The sequence below is a fragment of the Equus quagga genome, chromosome 3 (genome assembly GCF_021613505.1).
Source record: "Equus quagga isolate Etosha38 chromosome 3, UCLA_HA_Equagga_1.0, whole genome shotgun sequence".
Classification (NCBI taxonomy): domain Eukaryota; kingdom Metazoa; phylum Chordata; class Mammalia; order Perissodactyla; family Equidae; genus Equus; species Equus quagga.
The window spans coordinates 29,028,197-29,048,182 of NC_060269.1; the positions used below are offsets into that span (position 1 = coordinate 29,028,197).

The following is a 19,986-nucleotide window of genomic DNA, read 5'->3' on the forward strand; positions in this document are numbered from 1 at the left end:
ACTGGGAAAACTGAATAAGATAATGCATGAGAAGCACAGCAGTGACCTGGAGTAAGAGCTCAGCAAATGTTAACCGCACGATCAGCTGTCAAACCAAACCTCTGCACCAAATGGTTTGGGCCCCTTGTCAACATGTCACCTATATTTACAGCTGGGAAAGTAACTCTTGTCTATTTGTCCATTTGGCATTTTGTACTATAGTTAAAACAGCTTGCAGAAGTGTTGTTTTGTTTATTTGAAAGTGTGCATAACAACACCAATGATTTTAGGAACAAACGAATGCCATGAATTGGTATCTAAATTTTATATTTGATTATTATTCAGGTAGTCTTCCCATTACCCCAAATAACTAATTGGTCACATTGGGCTTGGGGAAAAAACCCTGAAGAGTACAAGGACTTGATTTTGCACAATTGGTTCCTTCTCTTGTCTCCTGTGCTCTCTTCTTTTTGGTGAGAAAAATCACATCCTTGCAATGAAATCACAGAACTCATTTGTTTTAAAAGAATAGTCTATGTAGCATTTATTATTGTTAGTTACCGCTGCTTTAAAGTGTTGTTTTTAAGCTGTTTGCAGCTTGGAACTATGCTTTGGCCTCATTCACACTGGCCACGAAAGCCATGGAATTAATAACAGTGTCAGTTTCATTTCACATGACACATGTCCCTTGCCATTTCTACCCGCCCTTTAAACAGAAGTTGCAGCTTCAGTACTTGCTACTGGCTGCCAAGGAGAGCAAGTCACTGCCAGAACAATTTTTTAAGCCATCTCAGGGATGCAAGAAGGGACATTCAAATCCTGGCAGTTTTCCTACAGACTAAATGCACATGATCTGGTCCTGCTTATGTTAACACCCTAGAGGACTGAGGGACTGCGAGCTATGGCTGAGCAGAAGAGGTTGCACACAGCTCTCAGGCTCCCAGGAAGAACTAGCATTCTCAGGCTGAGCTAAGGAGAGCAATGCCGATAGTACAAAGATCCCACCTGTATCCTTTAAGGAATAGTTGGGGATGCTTGACTACGGGAAGAGAAAATTCAGGGGTCACATGAAAACTACTAAAATATTTGTAAGGCTACTCCGTGGAAAAGAGATTGACACAGTGCACAAGAAATAAAGGGAGATAAGTAGGGCCAAGGGCTGGATGTTACAAGGAAACCCATTTGGGCTCAATAGAAAGAACTTTCTAATCATCAGAGTCCAAAAGCTAATTCCATAATATCTATTTCAGTCTGTCCAGATAGCCACCTTTGTGGATAACAGTAAGCTCCTATTCAATGGAAATTTCCAAAAAGACATTCAATGAGCACTTGTAAGGAGAGCCCCAAACCCCAAGAGAGTGGCAAGATTATTTGATTTTTTAAAAAATAGCAGCTTTGCTGAGATATAATTCACATATCATAAAATTCATCCAATTTAAGGGTGCAATTCAGTGGTTTTCAGTTGTGCAACCATCACCACTATCTGATTTTATAAACTTCTGTCACCTTCAAAAGAAACCCCATATTCATTAACCATCAACCCCCATTTACCCCACTCCCCCTAGCTCTAGGCAACCACTGATCTACATTCTGTCTGCATGAATTTAACTATAGCAGACAGTTCATATAAACGGAATCATACATTGTGTGTTCTTTGGTGACTAGCTTCTTGCACTTAGTCCAATTTTCAAGGCTCATCCATGTTGTGGAATGTCAGTCTTTCATTCCTCTTTATTGTCAAATAACAGGGACTCGTTGATTTTGCAGGTCTTCTCCCACACTAAGACCTCATGCTCTAGACTTAGCATTTTATTTTCCTCCTTCCTTTCATATCATCAGAGGGTTCCCTAATCTCCATTGTGCAGAGTAAGTTCAATTTTTACTATTATTTCAAATAACACTATCCTTAACTTTCCAGAATGAGGCAATTGAACAACAAAAAGCTGCAATAAAACAGCCACCACTAAGTATAGTGTTTCTATAGCATTTCTACTCTTTGAAGCACTTTTCCACGTCCTAGCCTGCCAGGGCCAGAGTGGGGCTGTTTAGATTCTGAATTTCAAGTCACAACCGAGAGGCCCCCCGCAGAGGACCTGGGTCATTCTGAGGGAGGGGACTTCTCCTCGGTCTCAGGGCCCCGAGGCAGAGATCTGCCCAGCGGCTCGGTATGACACTTACATATCGTAGATGCAGTTTGGAGTGAAGGAGTGATTTGCCTTGTGTCCCAAGGAGGCACAGTACTTGGATACGTGGTTGAAGGGCTCAGGCACATCAATGACCGTTTCTTCATCGAGGGAGAGAGTGTTCCCATTCAGGGCCCAGTCCCTGCTGTCAACCTATGGAAAACAAGAAAGTGGACCTTAGAGACGACGCGTCTCCCAAGAGTCCAAAGGACATCAGGGATATTAACTCCTTTATCCCTAAACTTCATGGTTTGAGTGCCACACACGTGAAAAGAGCCTAAGGCATCCCTCTGCACACTGATGGGACAAAAGGCATCTGTGGGCAGCATCAGGCAGCTCAACATACTATTTCTTGATTTTCCCCATCTTATATGAAAAAAAGGATTTCAAGTCCCTTACAAAGACATACAGAAATATAACCAGATACCTTGAATTAAAAGTAGGTGAGTGTTATATAAATGAGCCAAAGATGGCTTCTATGTATTGGCTCCTAGGTTGTTTATTTCTTCACTACACACTGAGACCTGGTACCTCAAAAGCCCACAGCACCAAACTCAAATTTTTACACATCCAATTGCTTTTTAAATAACAAACAAGGCAGAGCTTTAGCCATTTAGAGTCTGCTTTCATGGCAGACCTCACAAAACCTCACACCACGTCTGCTAGCAATAGATAAGATAAACCCAGGACCATAAAGACCCCAGACTATAGCTGTTGTTTGGAGCTCTCTGTCCCAGACTCCTCACCATGCTGCACATCACCTAGACATGTAAGCCCCCTCTCTGATCCCTCTCTTTCCCAGGAGTTCCCTGCCCTCCTCCTCTCTGGATGGCAGCCCTTGAGCCATAAGCCTCTGAATGGTCTAATGCTGGGAGGACATCCCCTCTCATACAACACTGTCCAAGCGCTACCCAACACCCATAAAGCCTGTTGTGAGCCACTGCCTCTTGTGGTCATATCTTTTTCTTTGATCAGCCCCTAAATCCCTTTAACCCCTGTAGTGAGAAGGAGGAGGCAAAAGAAAAACAAAAGTAATAACATCAAATGGAACAAGAAATAAAGGAATGCAAAACACTGTGCTCTAGGAAATTCCTACACCTTTGCTACAGGAGGGCAACCAACGTGACCAGCAGATAACATCACTGATTACCTATATGCTTTCTTATCTACAACAGGACTCCCTATCTGCAGCACAACCAACAGGCTTCCCCCTTTCCAATCCACTCCCAGCCAACACACCCCAGGATCTGTCGATACCAGAACAGCCTTTTGGAGTAAATAGGATCAAATATTGATACAAAACTATTGACTCTCAGAGATATACCATCTCTCTCATTTCTAAATTACAGTTATGCTTTTATTTGCATCTGATATTCACTCAACAGATATTCACTGAAAGCTACGACATGCCAGGCACTGTTCTAGGTGCAGGGGATACAGCAGTGATGTAAGCGGAAAAAAATCCTCATGGATCTTAATATCCCAGACCTGTCATGGGACACAGATAAACAGCCCTAGGTACCATCTACCTTATGTTGTCACTAGTTGTGTATTTGTCTTATCTCCCCAACAGAATCTAAATTTCATGAGGGCAAGGAGGGTGTCTCACTCATTTACACAGTACAACATAGTGAGTTTCAGCACAGAGCCAGATTCTGCTATTTGGAACCTGCTTGAACTCTGCTAGTTATTTGTGGCCTTGGGCAAATGGCTTAACCTCTCTGGGCTTCAGTTTCCTTATCTGTAAAATGTTTGAACAAATAAACTATATGTCAATGTCCTGAGCCACCTTTCATACGCTGAATTCCTTGGACTTTCTGGACTGTTGATACAGAGGTCTGGCCATCACAAGGGGACACTGTGTGCCAGACCACACCTCAGTTTGGGTGCACTGACATCTTTGCCTGTGCAAAGTGCTCTGAATGTGCAATAACTCGATTATTTCATGGCATTTGCCTCTTTATTATTCTACAGGAATAAGTAAAAAAGTGAAGACATGAAGGTGGAATATGAGCGATAAGCTTCAGTCCCATGCTCTTGATGCAATGAGACCAGGATAGAGAGCTCTCGCTGTGCTCAGAGCATCGAACTTTTTGCCATTAAGCAGACACTTAAGGAAGTTAACTGTGAAGCGAAGAAACAAAAACAAAACACATGAAATCTGGGAAACGTATCAAAGATTGTGTCTTAAAGACAAGAGGTGATTCAACTCTAACTTTTTATTTTTAATTTTTTTGGCAATAGAACATTTCCTGGCAAGATGTAGACTACTGTACAGCTTTTGCACAAACAGAGCTAGGGCGCCTTCCTATAAAGCACCCTGCCCAAGATCATAAATTAATTACGGACAGTCCAATTGGATCTCAATTTTTCAGACACTAGGTGTAGTCCATTACAAAGCAACTACTGTGTCATTGACAGCACAATCCCACTTTCTATAAAATAGCTGTGGAACTTAAAAAAAAAATCATATTAAGGCTCCACATAAGGAGGAAAATATCTGCTATAGACTGAATGTCTGTGTCTCCCCAAAATTGACATGTTGAAACCTCATCCCCAGTGTCATGGTAGTTGGAAATGGGGCCTCTGGGAGGTGCTTGGTCATGAGGGCATGCAGAGCCCTCATGAATGGGATTAGTGCCCTTATAACAGAGGCCCCAGAGAGCTCCGTCATCCTTCTTGCCATGTGAGGTTGCAGTGAAAAGAGCGTTGTCTATGAACCAGGAAGTGGGCTTCACCAGACACCAGATCTGCTGACACCTTAATCATGGTCTTCCCCGCCTGCAGAATTGTGAGTAAATTTTTGTTGTTTATAAGCCACCCTGTCTACAATACTTTTGCTACAGCAGTCCAAAGCCTGTTATAAGACATGTCCAAGCAATTTTACCAAAAACCTAGCTGTTTGATCCATGATATTTCTAGTGAATATTAAAGTAAAGGGACTAATGAGAAAATTAAGAGTGTTTAAAACAAAGCCCTTTAACCAGTCCGGTTGATTTTCCACTTTGACTCTACTCACCTCTTGGTGTGTAATTCGGACTCCATTATAAAAAGACATAACAGTATTAGGTCCCACTGCTACCTTTGAAAACAGTCCTTCTCCAGCACTGGAGATGAGAGATTCAGCAACATAAACCCTAAACAGAAAAAAGGGTCAAATAATAATTTTTTTTAGTCTGACATGTCACTCTTTATGTCAACCACCAAAATATCATTGTGGCTACTGAATCCAAAATGTTAGTACATAATAATCCAACGAGGAAGGAAGAAAATAAAGTTAAACCACAAGATTTTGGCATTCGAAATTGAAGAACTGGTATTTAATGTCTCCTTTAGAGTGGTGTTTAAAAGTGTTCTCTAACAAGAGGGTTATTATTTTATATTCACAAAGTAACTCAGTGCTTGAGATAAGGTTTTTAAAAAAAATGTTATGTTTTTAGTTAATGACAATTTCACTGTCTTATTGGACAAGTAAAATACTTTCCAGAGCTAAAGCTATACCCAAGTTTATCAGTGCCAAATAGGAGGAAAAGACGGTTTTAATTAAGCCCCAAGATTAATCTCTTACATGAAAGAGTGACAAACAGTTAATAAAATATATCCCATAAGCACTTTCCAACAAAGGAGTTTATAATGGGTCAGCTAACTACAGCTGGAGGGCCAAATCTGGCTGCTGCTCATTTTTGTAAATAAAGCTTTATTGGAACACTGCCACACCTATTTGTTTGGTATTGTCTATTACTGCATTAGCATTACAAAGGCAGAGTTGAGTAGTTGCAATAGAGACCTACAAAGCCGAAAATATTTACTATGTGACCCTTTACAGAAAAAGTTTGCCAACCACTGGTTTATAAAAAAAAACGGCAGTCATGATTATGAAATTGAATTTAAGACAAGAGTACATGCTCCATCGACAGCAATTTCAGTTCTTCTGACACTGTGATGTAATGACTCTGGTGTAAATGATCATCTGTAACTTTTGTTACATAGATCTTATGCTTATTTAATGGACTGGAAGACTGAATTATTGCTTCCAACTCTTTACTCTCTCCCTGTGATAGAATTATACATCTTGCCACTTGGCCATGTGACCTCGTGGTGCTTCCTTCAGAGTGTGCAGAGGATATATCCCTGCCCGACTGACTTTGGGCTTGGCTGTATGATCTGCTTTGCTACTAGAACATTGGCAGGAGTGACTGCATGCTAACTCTCAGGTGTAAAGAAGCATGGCGAGTTTCTGCCAGCCTCCTTGGGTTTCCATTCATCTCCGCAAGAAGAAGATGCCCCAAGGGGCTGTTGCTCCTTTAGCCTGAGTCTTGGAATAAAAACATGTGAAACAGACCTGAACTCAACTTGAAACCTGGAGTCCAGCCTAGTCCGGCTGAGCTGAGTTGAGCCCAGTCAAAAGTGGCTGAACCTCAGCCAATCAGCATAAAATAAAATGTTTGCTTTTGTAAATCACTGACAGGTTTAAGGGTATCATTATGCAGCATCATGACAAGGACAGTAACAAAAAAAAGATGGATACATATGGTTATGGTACTGCTGTGTTTTGGGGCTGGCAAGAAACCAAACCCTTCCCTCTGCGGATGGGCCACAGCCTCATGTCAAGAAAGAGGCCATTCATTCATAGTGATGTTGTGGTGTCAGCCCTGTCAGTTCAACCAGGCAAGAGGCCTATTCTCAGACAGGAACAAAACAGAAACTGAATGGAAGTCATGCTTACAAAGAGTGAGGCAAAGAGAAAACCAACTGCATATGGCACTCTTCCTCATCAACAAGCCAGTTGCTAGGAAATGAGAATCCCAAGCCGGGTACCAGAGAAAGCCAAACTGAGAATCAAGAGCGAGAGTTTAGATGAAAGGGAACAGGACTTGACACGCTGGGAGTGAGCCTACAGAATCAGAGACTTGTAATTTATAAACTGGAATGTGTTTATGTTTCTTATATTTTCTTTGTTTCATTCCTGTCCCCGCTCAGTGAATAAAGAAGTTATCTTATGTTCCAGACCCCCTCAGCTGAGCTAAGTAGAAAAGGGGGCATTCTGGTCCCTGCCTAGGCTAGAGCTTCAAAGAGTGTGAAATGCTCCTCTAGGGGCCAGCACGTGGCTGCAGCACAGACGGTGGCACCAGAGCCCGAAGAAAGGGGACACCTGGACAGGGCATGGCTGGCTGCCTGGCCCGACTGCTCTCTACGTAGAGCTTTCATTTGAGGACTGACCCACGGGCTGTTCTGTGCTTTATGGATGGAGGAACTCTCTTACAGGGCCAGATTCTATACAAGAATGATAACACTCTTCCTCAAAATATACAAATATTTTTTTCTGCTCAGGAACTTGGCCTGAGCAGAGAGCCACAGAAGAGCATTCGTTCCCACCACTAGGGTTATTTAACGTCACATAAACAGTGCCCTTAAAACCACAAGGAAAAAATTACCTCTCGGATTCATAAGGATCTGGAAGAAGAGCACTGGTAGAGATGCAAGATGAAGTCGACTTATCAAAGTGGTACACGGCACCTGAAAAGCAAATGGAGACCTCAGTCCACGTTCAGAGTTAGGGAAGGGCATTTAAAACATTTCTTTCTACCTAAGGGACCAGAAAGAATTAAAAGACAAAAAATGTTCTTCAAGTTATACCAACTAGAATGAAATTCTTCAATATAAATGGAGAGTTTTTAGATTTGATCTTGAGTTTTATTTTCAAATCTTAATGAATAGCCACCAGAAGCATCTCTTAAAATCCCATTTTTGCTTTTGAATTTTCTTTATTCAAATGGTTTAAAAGATGCTTGTGTAATTAAAATTTTTAATCAAGAAAATGCTTTGTCATGAAATTTTGACATCTCTCTGGTCAGATCAGATTGGATAACGGTTTTAAAATTTTCTCGTGGTTTTCTTCATCCTAGACACAGCCTGTAGAATCCAACCGCCCAGCCCTGGCAGTTGTCTCCCTCACTAAAAATAAATATTCAGCCTCACCAGAATTAAGGAGAACAGAACTGCTTTTGATAAAGCATTAACAAAGTCATCTTACTTCTATTGAGGCGGTTCAGAAGCCAATTAGTAATTTATTCCAGAAACTAAGGTACACGACCGTCCTAGAATTAACATTGGCTTTCTGCAAAGGATTAGCCTTAGAGAATCCTTCCAGAGCACAATGAAGACATATGATGCTCTGAAAGCTAATAAGTGAAGAGACAAGTTTTGGAACTGGAGGGCTCACTCCTGCAAAGTAAATTATTTTAGGCACTAAGGCATCACAAATATTCCATTAAGCAATTCCTTAGTGGTTACCAATGGTTACCAGGTTCTCTTTCTGTTTTTTCATACAATCAAAACCCAAATTAATGTCTCAAACGAAAAGTGAGAAAACAATCCAGATCAGTCAGTGTCTAACCGTGAAACAGAGTATTTGAGTATTTCAAAGAGAGAGAATTTAATTTAGGGAATTGGTTACACAGAGAATGGAAGAACTGAGAAGCCAATCAGGGCAGTGAGGAGCCCAGAAGCCGGCGAGAACAAGAAGTCACAACCCTAAGCCAGAGGGACAAAGGCAGAGGTGATGTTCTTGGAGCTCTAGAGCTCGGGTAGCTCAGGGAAGCAGAACCATGGGGGACCTTGCTGGCGGGAGATGGCATCAGGAGACAGGCCGCTGCTAGAGACACTGCTGGACACAGAGAGGGACGGCTTCTTAGGGTGCCCTTCCTTCTCCGTGTCCTGGGCCAATGCCTCCCTGTGGCCAAACCCAACAGAAGCCAGATGCACAGAGCCTGGAAAGTGCAGCCTGCAAGGGGCAGAAGCCCCCTGCAGTAAAAGCAGGGCAGGGGGAGGCTGAGGAACGCATCTGAGAGCACACCGGTAACGGACCAACACACAATCCATTAAAGGAAGTTAGTTTGAAAAAGAAAAAGAACACACTTTTAAACCAAACTTTTCTGTGGAATACACGTTCTCCTGTGCAGATATTCTATGAACTTTCATCTCCTTTCATGAGGCTAAAACTTTCATCGCAAATGTACTAGCTGTCGACTACATGTAAGGCACTCTGTTAGGGACTGTGCAGATATAGCAGTAACATCTCTTCCTGCTTTCAAGGAGCTGATGCCCCTCTCCTCAGCGCATACTGTCACTTCCTCCACTCCCTGAACAGGCCCATGCTCCAGGCAAACAGAAGGCATCCTTTACTTCTCCTCCTTTCCTCTATAGTTTATACTATAACCTTTGACTAGAATTCGTTCATTCACTCAACAAACATTAATTCTAAGAGGTGAGCCAAGCCTTCAAGATGGAATAGGAATTAGCCAGGGAAAGGAATTCCTCTGTGGAGAGGTGAAGAGATGAGGAGAGAAGAAATTCCAGCCGGAGACGAATGAGAAAATCAGCGTGAAGTCAGTGGAGAACTGGAAGCAGTTTGTGCTTATAAAAGCGTATGGAGAGTGTGGCGGGAGAGGTCAGCGAGGGGCAGGGCTGGAGCACATGAGATATTCGCATTCCTTTCCCTGCTCCTCCCCCAACCAGAGGACCGGATGGCCACACGACCCTGTGGACCTGATCAAAAATTGTAACTGAAGAGGGAGCGGAGGAGAGAAACAAAAGAACAGTAAAGATCTGTGCACGGGCTCTTCCAAGTCACCCAAATCAGCCACGGTTCCTGACCCTTTTGAGATCCAAGTTGTTCAACACATCCTTAAAATAGCAGGCCTGCCAGAAGCTTGCCAATAAATCCTCCTTTTTTTTTTTTTTTTTGCCTTAAGTTAGTTTGAAGAAGGTGTTTGTTAGTTGCATCCTGGAGTTCTAAGGAAAACAATCATTCCCCTGAGAATGATCACTTTTACTTCCCAAAATGTGTTTCTTACTTATACAAAGAAGAATGTCACGGCAACAATGACTTTCATTATATGTTTTACAGTAGGTGCCAATATCCGTATTTTATAATGAAGATACAGGTTCTGCAAGGATAAATAACTTGCCCAAGACCATAATACAGTCAGTGTTGGAGGTGAGACTCAAATTAGGTGACTCTGAAGTTCAAGGCTGTTGCCACTATAAATGCTGCCACTTCTGAAGTTTTAAAATTTGCATCACTAATTGGGAGCCTCCCCTGACCCAGTCTCCTCTTTTCTAAACATTATAACACTGTCTCCCTTCAGAACGTACGTGAAGAGCACAGATGTTAGAATTTGAAGTTCAAAGATTACTGTTCCACTTTTAAAAACACACACAAAACTTTTCATTTTGGAATGATTTTAAGTTTACAGGCAAGTTACAAAGATAGAACAGAGAGTTCCCAGTACCCCTCACTGTTTCTCCTAACGTTAACTTCCTACATTTCTCAAATTTAAGAAACCAACATAGCTACACTGCTTTTAACCAAACTCTAGACTTCATTCAGATTTCACCAGTTTTTCCGCTAATGTCTTTTTTTTCTGTTCCAGGATCCAATCTCGAATCCCACATTGCTTTTAGACTGCCTCAATTTTTAACTTAAAAAAACAAAAACGGAGACATTTAAAACTCAAGTTGGACCTAAATGTAAAGTACTAGATTTCCTGTTTTTGGGCAACTACCCTTTGGAAAGTCTCCTTCAGATCACAAATAGCCTGATATTAGTTAGGTCTATTAATGCCTAGATTTATTATCTTTTCTACTTTTTTCTCCTTATAACTTAACTTGGGTTGGAAATACATGCATATATTGTTTTCAAGGACTCAGTCAATTCAAACAGCTTTCTCATCCTGTGCCACTCAAAATATAAAATCTTGACTTTTTTTTCCTTGTATGTTTTCCAGGTTTCCTCCAATAAATAATTTTATAATAAAAAAAATATTTAGTGTGCCATACTGTACTTCTAAAAGGAAATAGGATTTTTTCTAATATGGACTCCAATGGGCTCACTCATGTATTGAGTGTGTACTCCATGAAGATGCTAGGCTCTGACGAGGGCAGGGATGTCAACATGCATTTATCCTTCCCAATCAGAGCTCAGGCTGAATCAGCTTTACCACTGGTACCAACTTGGAGATCTACCTAATTTGATTCTTGAATATCATGAAACTGTAGTTCAGTTTTTTCTGAGACATAATGTTTGAAATTGATTGAATTACTACTGTCATTGCTTCATTCCTTCCCTGTATTAGAATTACATAGCTATGCCCTTGTCATGTGGCTTTTCAGCATCTGCCACTGAAATGCATGGTGTATATTTCCATCTCACTGATGTTTGGCTTGGCTGTGTGACTTGCTTTGACCAACAAAAAGTGGGTGAAAGTGACACTGTGCCAGTTTCAAGCTGAGGGTTTAAGAGACATCATAGGTGTCTGCTCATGCTGTAGCCTCCTGTGACCCACCTGAGGAAATCTTGACGCAGGTTGATACTGTCCCTTCAGACTGGACTCCAGAATTAAGACAGATAGAGCAGACTCAAACCTGACTAGAAGCCTCAAGTCCAGCCTAACCCAGCCTAGACCAGCTGGAGCACATCTGGTCAGCAGACCAGTTTTTGCTGTTGTAAACCACTGAGGTGTTGAGATGTCTGTTATGTAGCAAAGCTGATTAATACACCATCAAAGTAGACCAGACAAATAAATTAACTTCTCTCAAATAAGCCCTAACAACCTGGTTTGGGAATACAGCAACCCATCTGCAGCAGATTCAACTTACTTCCAGGCATCAGTTCAAAGTGAGGCCTTCCTTCTTCAGTGGACATAAGAGTAGCCAGTTTTCCTTCTATCATCTCTCCATCAATGAATTTTCCATAAAGAGCAGTCCTCTCATCAGGGTACACATAGGCTATCTTCTCTCCAGTCATCTCCCCATCTTCGTTTACTTCTCCTACAAGGCTGCCTCCATCCTGATGGGAGAAGCCAAAAACCAGAAAATATTATATATAGTATTTATCTGTATGACACGAGTTCAAGAAATTTCTCCTGTGCACTCCCATTGTTAATAGCACTGATATGGATCATAAGTTTAAGAACTCAGAGCTTTTTTTTTTTAGGTTTTTAAATTTTTCCTTCGTCTCTCCAAAGTCCCCCAGTACATTTTATATTTTAGTTGTGGGTCCTTCTAGTTGTGGCATGTGGGGCACCACCTCAGCATGGCTTGATGAGTGGTGCGAGGTCTGCGCCCGGGATCTGAACCAGCAAAACCCTGGGCCACCAAAGCAGAGTGTGTGAACTTAACCACTTGGCCACAGGGCCGGCCCCAGAACTCAGAGCTTTTCACATGGGTGAGAAAAACACGATGCACATCTCCGCATCCAGCTCCATACAGATAAACTGCTACAAGTTGTATGTATAGGGGACATATAAGCCTGATTTAGAGTCAGAGGCTGAGGCGCACTTTAAAATCCCGGACAAGTTACTCTATTTTGGTTTGCTATCTAAGAAACAAATATGTTATATTTGTAATATTAGTTACAAATTTAAATATTAGTTACAAATTTAAAAATGTAAAAATTTACATTTAAAGAAAATATAACTGAGTGTTACTTTGGGCCAGTATGAAATGTGATGAAGATCTGTAGCAAGACAGTCTACTAATCATATGCTCTCACATCTCAATGTTGAATTTTGGATTTCTGGTCTATTAAGAAAATCTCTAGTTCAAATGTACTTAAGAATTAATTTAGTATACACGAGTAAAGAGAGTTGTCTGCATTTTCTAAGAGATAAACCAAAGGACTTCTCGACACTGTCTTTCTGAGAATCTGATACCATCACTTTTTTTGGAGTTAGAAGGAAAAGTGAAAAAAGACCCACTAAATTCTACTCCCTTCCCATCACTTCTTCCTTTTCACTTTTCTTTATTGACGGCTCCCTCCTGCCTCCTTCCAGGAGAGGGGCCAGCTGTGCTTCCTGTTTAGCTCTGTCATTTACTTCATTCCTAAGGGTCATTAAATGCTTTAGGGCAGAGGCTAACATAGAATAACACAGAATTCCTGGTGAGTGCTAAGGACACAGTAGGTGATCCATAAATATGTTTTGAATTGAACTGAGATACCAAAAAATAATTTAATATATATGCAAAAAATAATCTAATCTAGGGTGCAAGAGATGTTTTCTTTTTTTTCCCCATCCAGAAGGTTCTTATGGTATAACTTGAAAATATAAGACCTTTGTGGGTTTGATATTACAATACTAATGCCATGACATCTTCCAAAAGCTTGGTTATTTCCCCAGCTCGAAGGTTCTAGGAGCAGCTACTCAAAGTCAGTGATGTAGGATGACTTCTGAGTGATCCCAAAAGCTGCTTGCTGAGAGACAGCAGGAAAAAATAACATCAGGTACATGATTTCTCCAGTTCATCGTAGTCTAATGGTTCTTTGGAGAAAAAAGGTTATAAATTAAAAAACGAATCACAGCACTTCCAAGAAAGAAGAATACTTGGAAGCCTTTTTCATGGATAGAAAGTGCATCAGGGATATATTATTGCTCTTTCTCTACCCTCAGTTGATTCTTAATAACCCAGCATAAATAGGGGTGATACTTTCGGCAAGATCTGCCTTCAGGCTTTCAGCGATTATTGAACTGACGGCAGTGGGAGCATTTGTGCTTCTTACATGTCGTAACTAATACAAACCATCAACACTGATATTTTTTCTGTCTTTCTAGGGTTTCACATTTTCCCCTTAAATACTTTAAACTTCCGGTTTTGGGGACAAGTGAATTTATGTGTTAGAATGATAAAGCAGAGATTCTTCATTTCCAAAAGGAGTTATAAATTTTTAGTTAAAAACTTTACATCACTGTTCCAAGGTAAAATTTCGAAAGAAATAAACTGTCCTTAGAGTGAGCTAATAAATACTGTAGGGAGAATCATTATTTTTTCCTGTCTTTGTTCCTGCTTTGACCCCATGTCACAAAAACTTCCTTGTCTGCTGTGTCAGGGAGTGTTGGGGAAGAAGCTGCTGGTTTCTCGCCTCTGCTCAGTGGCTCCTCTTGGTGAGAGGAGGAACCATTCGTCTGATTAGCAAGAGGCAGGGTCTGACACCCACCGACTTTCATCTCTCTACTGGGTGGCAGCTAACAGAAGAGAGCCTGCTGTTCCCATGTGTCCTGCTGCATTTTTGCTTACCCTCTCCTGGGTCCTGGAAACTGGCAGTGCCACAGGCTGTACCTGTCCCCTCTCCATTCCTGTCCTCTCCTTGGGGAAGTGCCCCAGGCAGGCCCTACTCCCCCAGAGGAAACCTGCAGCTTTCTAGCTGCTCTGTCTGCAGCTGGTCCATCTGTTCAGTTCAGAGGGAAAGGAGTAGAAGCCCACACCACATCTCCTATCCAATACTGCCATTATAAAACCGACATCTTGACCCCTGACACCTATGTCTATTTCTCGGTTGATTTTGAATCCAGAGAGCAGCTGGGTGAAATGAGCCCCCTCAACTGCCAACAGATACCTTATATAAAGCGAGACTTATCAAACAAGTTAATTTTGAAAGCTTATAACTTCCCAGTGTTTCCTTCCTAAGGCAGAGTCTTCTCTTGGTATTTAATAAGATAATTAAGGCTAATGACTAAAATGTAGCTGCATATTTAGGTTTCAAAATGCAACTATATTGAGTGAGGTGGATCCACTCATCTTAGTCCATCTTTGATCTCCTCTAGGGACTTTGCTTATAGTCAAAAGTAAAATGATAGGTAGCGGGAGAATCTGGTAATCCATATTTTGCCTCTTTCCTACACTCACCCTCACGCAGAGAGTTCCACTTTCCCTGACTTCAAGATTCACTGTGGCACAACCAGAGGCACTCACAACTAGAATATACAACTATGTACTGGGGGTTTTGGGGATAAGAAGGAAAAAAAAAAAAGATTGGCAACAGGTGTTAGCTCAAGTGCCAATCTTTAAAAAAAAAAAAAGATTCACTGTCATATCGGCGGGTCCCCAGCACTGGGCAGCAAGATGCTCAACATGCCCACTCATGAAGCAACGAAAGCTTCTGTCTTCCTAACTGGTAGGGACCTCCACCACTCCCCTCTTCCTGCTTGCCTTGTGGGCAGTAACCGAAAGGACTTCTGATCTATTGCAGAGCCTACCAAGAGGATGTACATATGCTTTAGTAATGATTAAAAAAATGTTTTACAATGTTTTTTCCTTATGCCCTGTTCCTAGAGATTAACTAATTTTTGAAGAATAATAATATGTAAGTAGATTTAGCTGGGACTACTTTTCTCATTATACATGTAATAGATTCTTTGTTTTTATTAATACTTTTTAATCATAACACAAGATTCAGAGCAAGAAAAAATGTATTTTGACTTAAGCTCTGGACAACATAAAATATCAGATAAAATATTTTCTCAGGTCTATTTTCTGAAACATTTTCTGGAAATTCATTAACAACAGATGGGATATTTGAAATGCAAACAAAAATTAGAGCATTAACTCCCAACCATGGATTTCGCCACATCTTTTTGCTCTAATAAACTACAGAAATATCATAAAATGCTATCAAATACTCAAAGGCAAGTTAATTTTAATCACCCTAATTTAAGGGATATAAACCACGAAGCACCTTATAACGCAGGGAGTGGTACTGTAAAATGAAGTAACAATGGTGTAGTAAGTCCAAAAAGATGGGAAATTGCTGGATTTGTTCTTATGTATGAGAAGCAGAATAGGATTAATTGCAACAACAAAATATTCCACCGTGTCTTTCTATATACCAAAGGAATATTTTTAAAAAGCAATATATTTTTGTCTTTATGAGTGGTACAATAAAATCAATTTGTCCCACTTTGTTTTATTCATGATTAATCATTCCTTTTCAAAACAACACCGAAAAGGAATTCGTAGTAGATGGAAGGACCAACAATCTAAGTCAATGAGGAACAGCAGTGAGATAGCACACCTCATAAACTGCTGCCTTTAGCTACCGTGACCCTCAAGTTTCATAGCTTCACATTTTCTAACACAGGGAATACATTTTACTCTTTATTGTGAAAAGTCAAAGCATCTTCTTAAAACATGTTACTTTCCAGCACCATGAAGTCACAAGGCTTACTGGGTAATATATCCAGCACACGCCATGCCGAATGTTGTCTTTATATTGCCCCTTGAAGATCAGTCTCCCATCTGTGTCGTATTCCTGGGCTGGTCCATTCAGCTCTCCGTCTACATACGTGCCCTGGAGAACGCCCCCGTCCTCATACGTGTAAACTCCCTGGCCCTGCAGGGCATCGTCCACGTAATATCCCTCCAGAGTGCTGTGAGAGAAGGGGGACAAAAGGGCAGAGTCAGATCACGACTCAAGTCTCCTGAAGAAAATGACCACCAAGGAACTGCATGCCCAGCTCTGCTGCAACGCTGACCTGCATCCGTGCATCCTTCTGAATGCTCCTAGATCGCCAGGAAAAATACTCCCAAGACACGGGTAGGATTAGGAACAGGGATGGAGACTAAATTCCTCATCTCTTGGTACCTATTAATCCTTTTTCTCTGCTGGAGGAAAGAGAGAAGGAAGAAGCCACAGCAGAAACTGAGAACAAGCCTCATCGGAATATGTTTCCAAGGCTAGACGCTGACCAATACTGGGCAATAGAAACGCTCGTGTTACCCTTTCCATATATAAACCACTTATGCTTCATTTCCCTCAAGAGTGGTCCAGAATTCACTGGTAGTTCTCAAGGGTCTTTCAGATGGCTTGTGTGTAGTGGTTTCTAATAATACAAATGTGGTATAGAATGGGTAAATGTCTACAGATTGGTTTTAAGTTATTAATGTATCATTTATTGGTGACAGCCATAATTGGTATCATATCAAAAGAATCCCCTTCCATCTCTTTGGAAGATATGTGGGGATTTATTTAAGTGTGTGCGCGCGCGTGTGTGTGTGTGTGTGTGTACATGATTATGGCAAATAGGGGCAAATAAGGAAGAGTGCAGGCGACACCTTGCTAATATCATTAGCAGCCTGATAAAGTTTGTGAGCCACAGTCCTAGAACAGAAGGAAGCTCACAGCGGTGCTCATGCTGACTTTACAAGTACCTCTCTATCTCTCTCTCCTCATAAAACACTTTTGGAATTTCCATAACATGTTTTCAGTGTTAGCCTCACAAAGGCCATTGTGCAATCAAACTAAATTTACCAGAAACTCCCTTTATGTACTGAAATTTGGCATAAGGGGAAGACCAGTTCAATTTTTTAAGTTTAAAAGGTAAAATGTTTAGCAACAAAGACAGTTTGATTCCTTTAAGGTGTGCAGATGGCATTCATTCATTAATTTAACTAACAAACATTTATGGGGTGCCTTCGAAGGAGCAGGCATTGTGCGAGGTTTGAGAAAGCAAGACGAAGAAAACAAACACAATCAAATGGGAGAGACTGGAAGCTCACACTGCAGACTGGGGACAGGTGGAACACAAATGGCACCATGGGGACTGAGACGGCTGCACCTGACGCTGCCTGGTCAAGTCTTGTCTTTCTTTAATGAATGACAGAATGATCTGCAATTATTAAATGAAAAGTACAGTCTAAATAACGATAGCCTTTGATTACATTGTAATTACACTATTTGTAGTCTCCCAAGGAGATAAATAGTTCTCTTTCAGTTTTGTTTGTACTATCAGTGACAAATAGGTTTAGTAAATTCATGAAGAGAATAAAGTGCACTTTAGCATAGCCCTTGCATAAATAATCAAAACTCTAAATCTGCGAGGTTGGAATTAATGAGATTCAACTGTCATTAGACTCACATTAGATGCACAATAAAAAAAAAAAGAACAACCTTGATGAAGGATAACTAATCAACTGAGATCATGATGCAATATAGTGCAAAAAACTATTTAATCTTCGATCTTCATTTTTAGGATTGCCAGATAAAATACAGGATGCTTGGTTAACTTTGAATTTCAGATAAACAACAAATTTTTAGTATAACTGTGTCCCAAATATTGAATGGGACACAGTTATACTAAAATATTTTTTCGTTGTTCATCTGAAATGCCATTTTAACTGGGTGCCCCGAATTTTTATTTGCTGAACCTGGCAACATAATGACTTTGGATTCTCGAGAGTTTGCAAAGGGTGACTGTGTGTGTTTGGGTAGAATTATCCCCTGACAGTTGAATTTGCCAATATTTCTCAGGTTTATGATCAAATTTACAAGACACGGGACTTGTGAACCAGTTAAACAATAATATAGAATTGTACCTATTCCCTGCTAAGCATATCCAGTAGCTTGTCCCACTCTCCCTTACAATGGAGCCCATCCTTGTTAGTATCATAATACTAAGAACAAACTATTTCCCCTTAGCCCAACTGATCTAAGATACATCAAAACAAATTCTTAAGGCACTGGGGAGCAAAACGTGCTGCGTTATTTTTCAGCACCTGCCTGACGAAACAGCTTAGCTCTCTCGGCAAATTTTTATGGTAGCCTCGCTGGAATCTGCTGACAAAAGGGGCATGTCATCACACGAACTGGGTTTTCCAGGGCAATAAAAATGACAGACTTTGAAAACCTCTGGCACTGAGGAAAGAAGATAAAAGCTTTCCGGTCTGGTGTTAAAGGTGTTACCCTTCTTTCTTTTTCCTCCTCTAGGGGAGGCTGGTAAACTGTGGCCTCCTGCCTGTTTCTGTAAATACAGTTTTACTGGAACATAGCCACGCACATTCCTTTCCGTATCCTCTATGGCTGCTTTCAAATTACAACAGCAGAGTGGCATACTTGCGACAGAGACCGTATGCGGCCCCAAAAGCCTAAAATATTTACTATCTCACTCTATACAGAAAAAGTTCGCTGACTCCTACTCTAGAATCCTCTGCTCACATTAGTTTATTCACTGGCCCCAAGCACACCTCCATCTATCTTAGCTTTCATGCTATATTTTCCTTGCTTTTTCCCTTAAAGCATATGTAATCAAACTTTTTAAATCCCTGAGGACAAATTCAGGGGAAAAAGTTGTGTGTCACATTTTCTTTCTTTTTCATTCAAAACAAAAATAACCTTGCGATAGTAATGAATATTCTCAAACCTCTGGCATTTTTCTATTCAAAAAAGAAATAAATTATGAGAAGACGGCACTATTTTGTAGCCACTAAAGGGTTAATATCTGGTCATATTTGGGAAGTAGCTACATAGAAGCGGCTGCCCAATCTTTCTTGCTGAAACTGGACTGAGAGTTGTGCCATGGAGCAAATCTGCTCATCACTGGCCTAACCAGAGCCTACGCATCCTCCACATGTGGAGCCCTACTTCCCACAAAATCTACCCTCATAGGAGCCTAGTCATGGGCTATTATTGGACTTTCCAGGTCTTTATCGATGGTCAACCTATGTGTCCTGTTTCTCTAATGGGATTATAAGCCCTTTTTGGGAACAAATTAGGCATTACCCATCAATGTATCCCTCCTCTGACATACAAACGTAGGATACCTTCAAGTGGCATTTCCTAAATGAAAGAATGGAAATGGGAACTGGGATAATTTTGCTTTGAGAAGAGAAGATGGAGAGGGAAATAGTGTTAACAACGTTGCTCCAGTGCAGGGAGTGCTCTGCCCCTGAGGTAAATGTGCATACAGTCTGCACGCTAGCAAAGTTTCTGAAACTCTCCCTACCTTCTTTCTTCATTTGTAAAGTGGACTCCCAATAGGGTTTCTGCAAGGATTAAACGGGTTAATATACATCAAATGTTTAGAAGATGGTCTGGCATATAAGAATGGCTTGAATAAATAATTGCCATTATTATTAAGCATGTGTATTGACGCATATGATGGTGAGCTTTCTACTGAGAAACTGGGTTTAAAACAGCAGCATCAGAGAAACAGCTATGAGACACTGCAATACACAGTTAAAGAAATTAACAAAACTGCTTTAAATCTACTGG

The 19,986-nt window shown here is 40.9% G+C and overlaps 1 protein-coding gene across 1 annotated transcript in view; it reads right to left on the bottom strand.

Moving 5' to 3' along the window:
• SETD7 (SET domain containing 7, histone lysine methyltransferase) overlaps window positions 1-19,986 on the bottom strand; it is a 44,832-nt gene that overhangs the window by 7,576 nt on the left and 17,270 nt on the right. The window contains exons 4-8 of the mRNA XM_046655704.1: window positions 16,165-16,366; window positions 11,823-12,012; window positions 7,598-7,679; window positions 5,182-5,299; window positions 2,158-2,315 (exon numbers count right to left, since the gene is read on the bottom strand). Coding sequence (XP_046511660.1) covers window positions 2,158-2,315; window positions 5,182-5,299; window positions 7,598-7,679; window positions 11,823-12,012; window positions 16,165-16,366 — 750 coding nt within the window. The remainder of the gene's footprint in view (window positions 1-2,157; window positions 2,316-5,181; window positions 5,300-7,597; window positions 7,680-11,822; window positions 12,013-16,164; window positions 16,367-19,986) is intronic.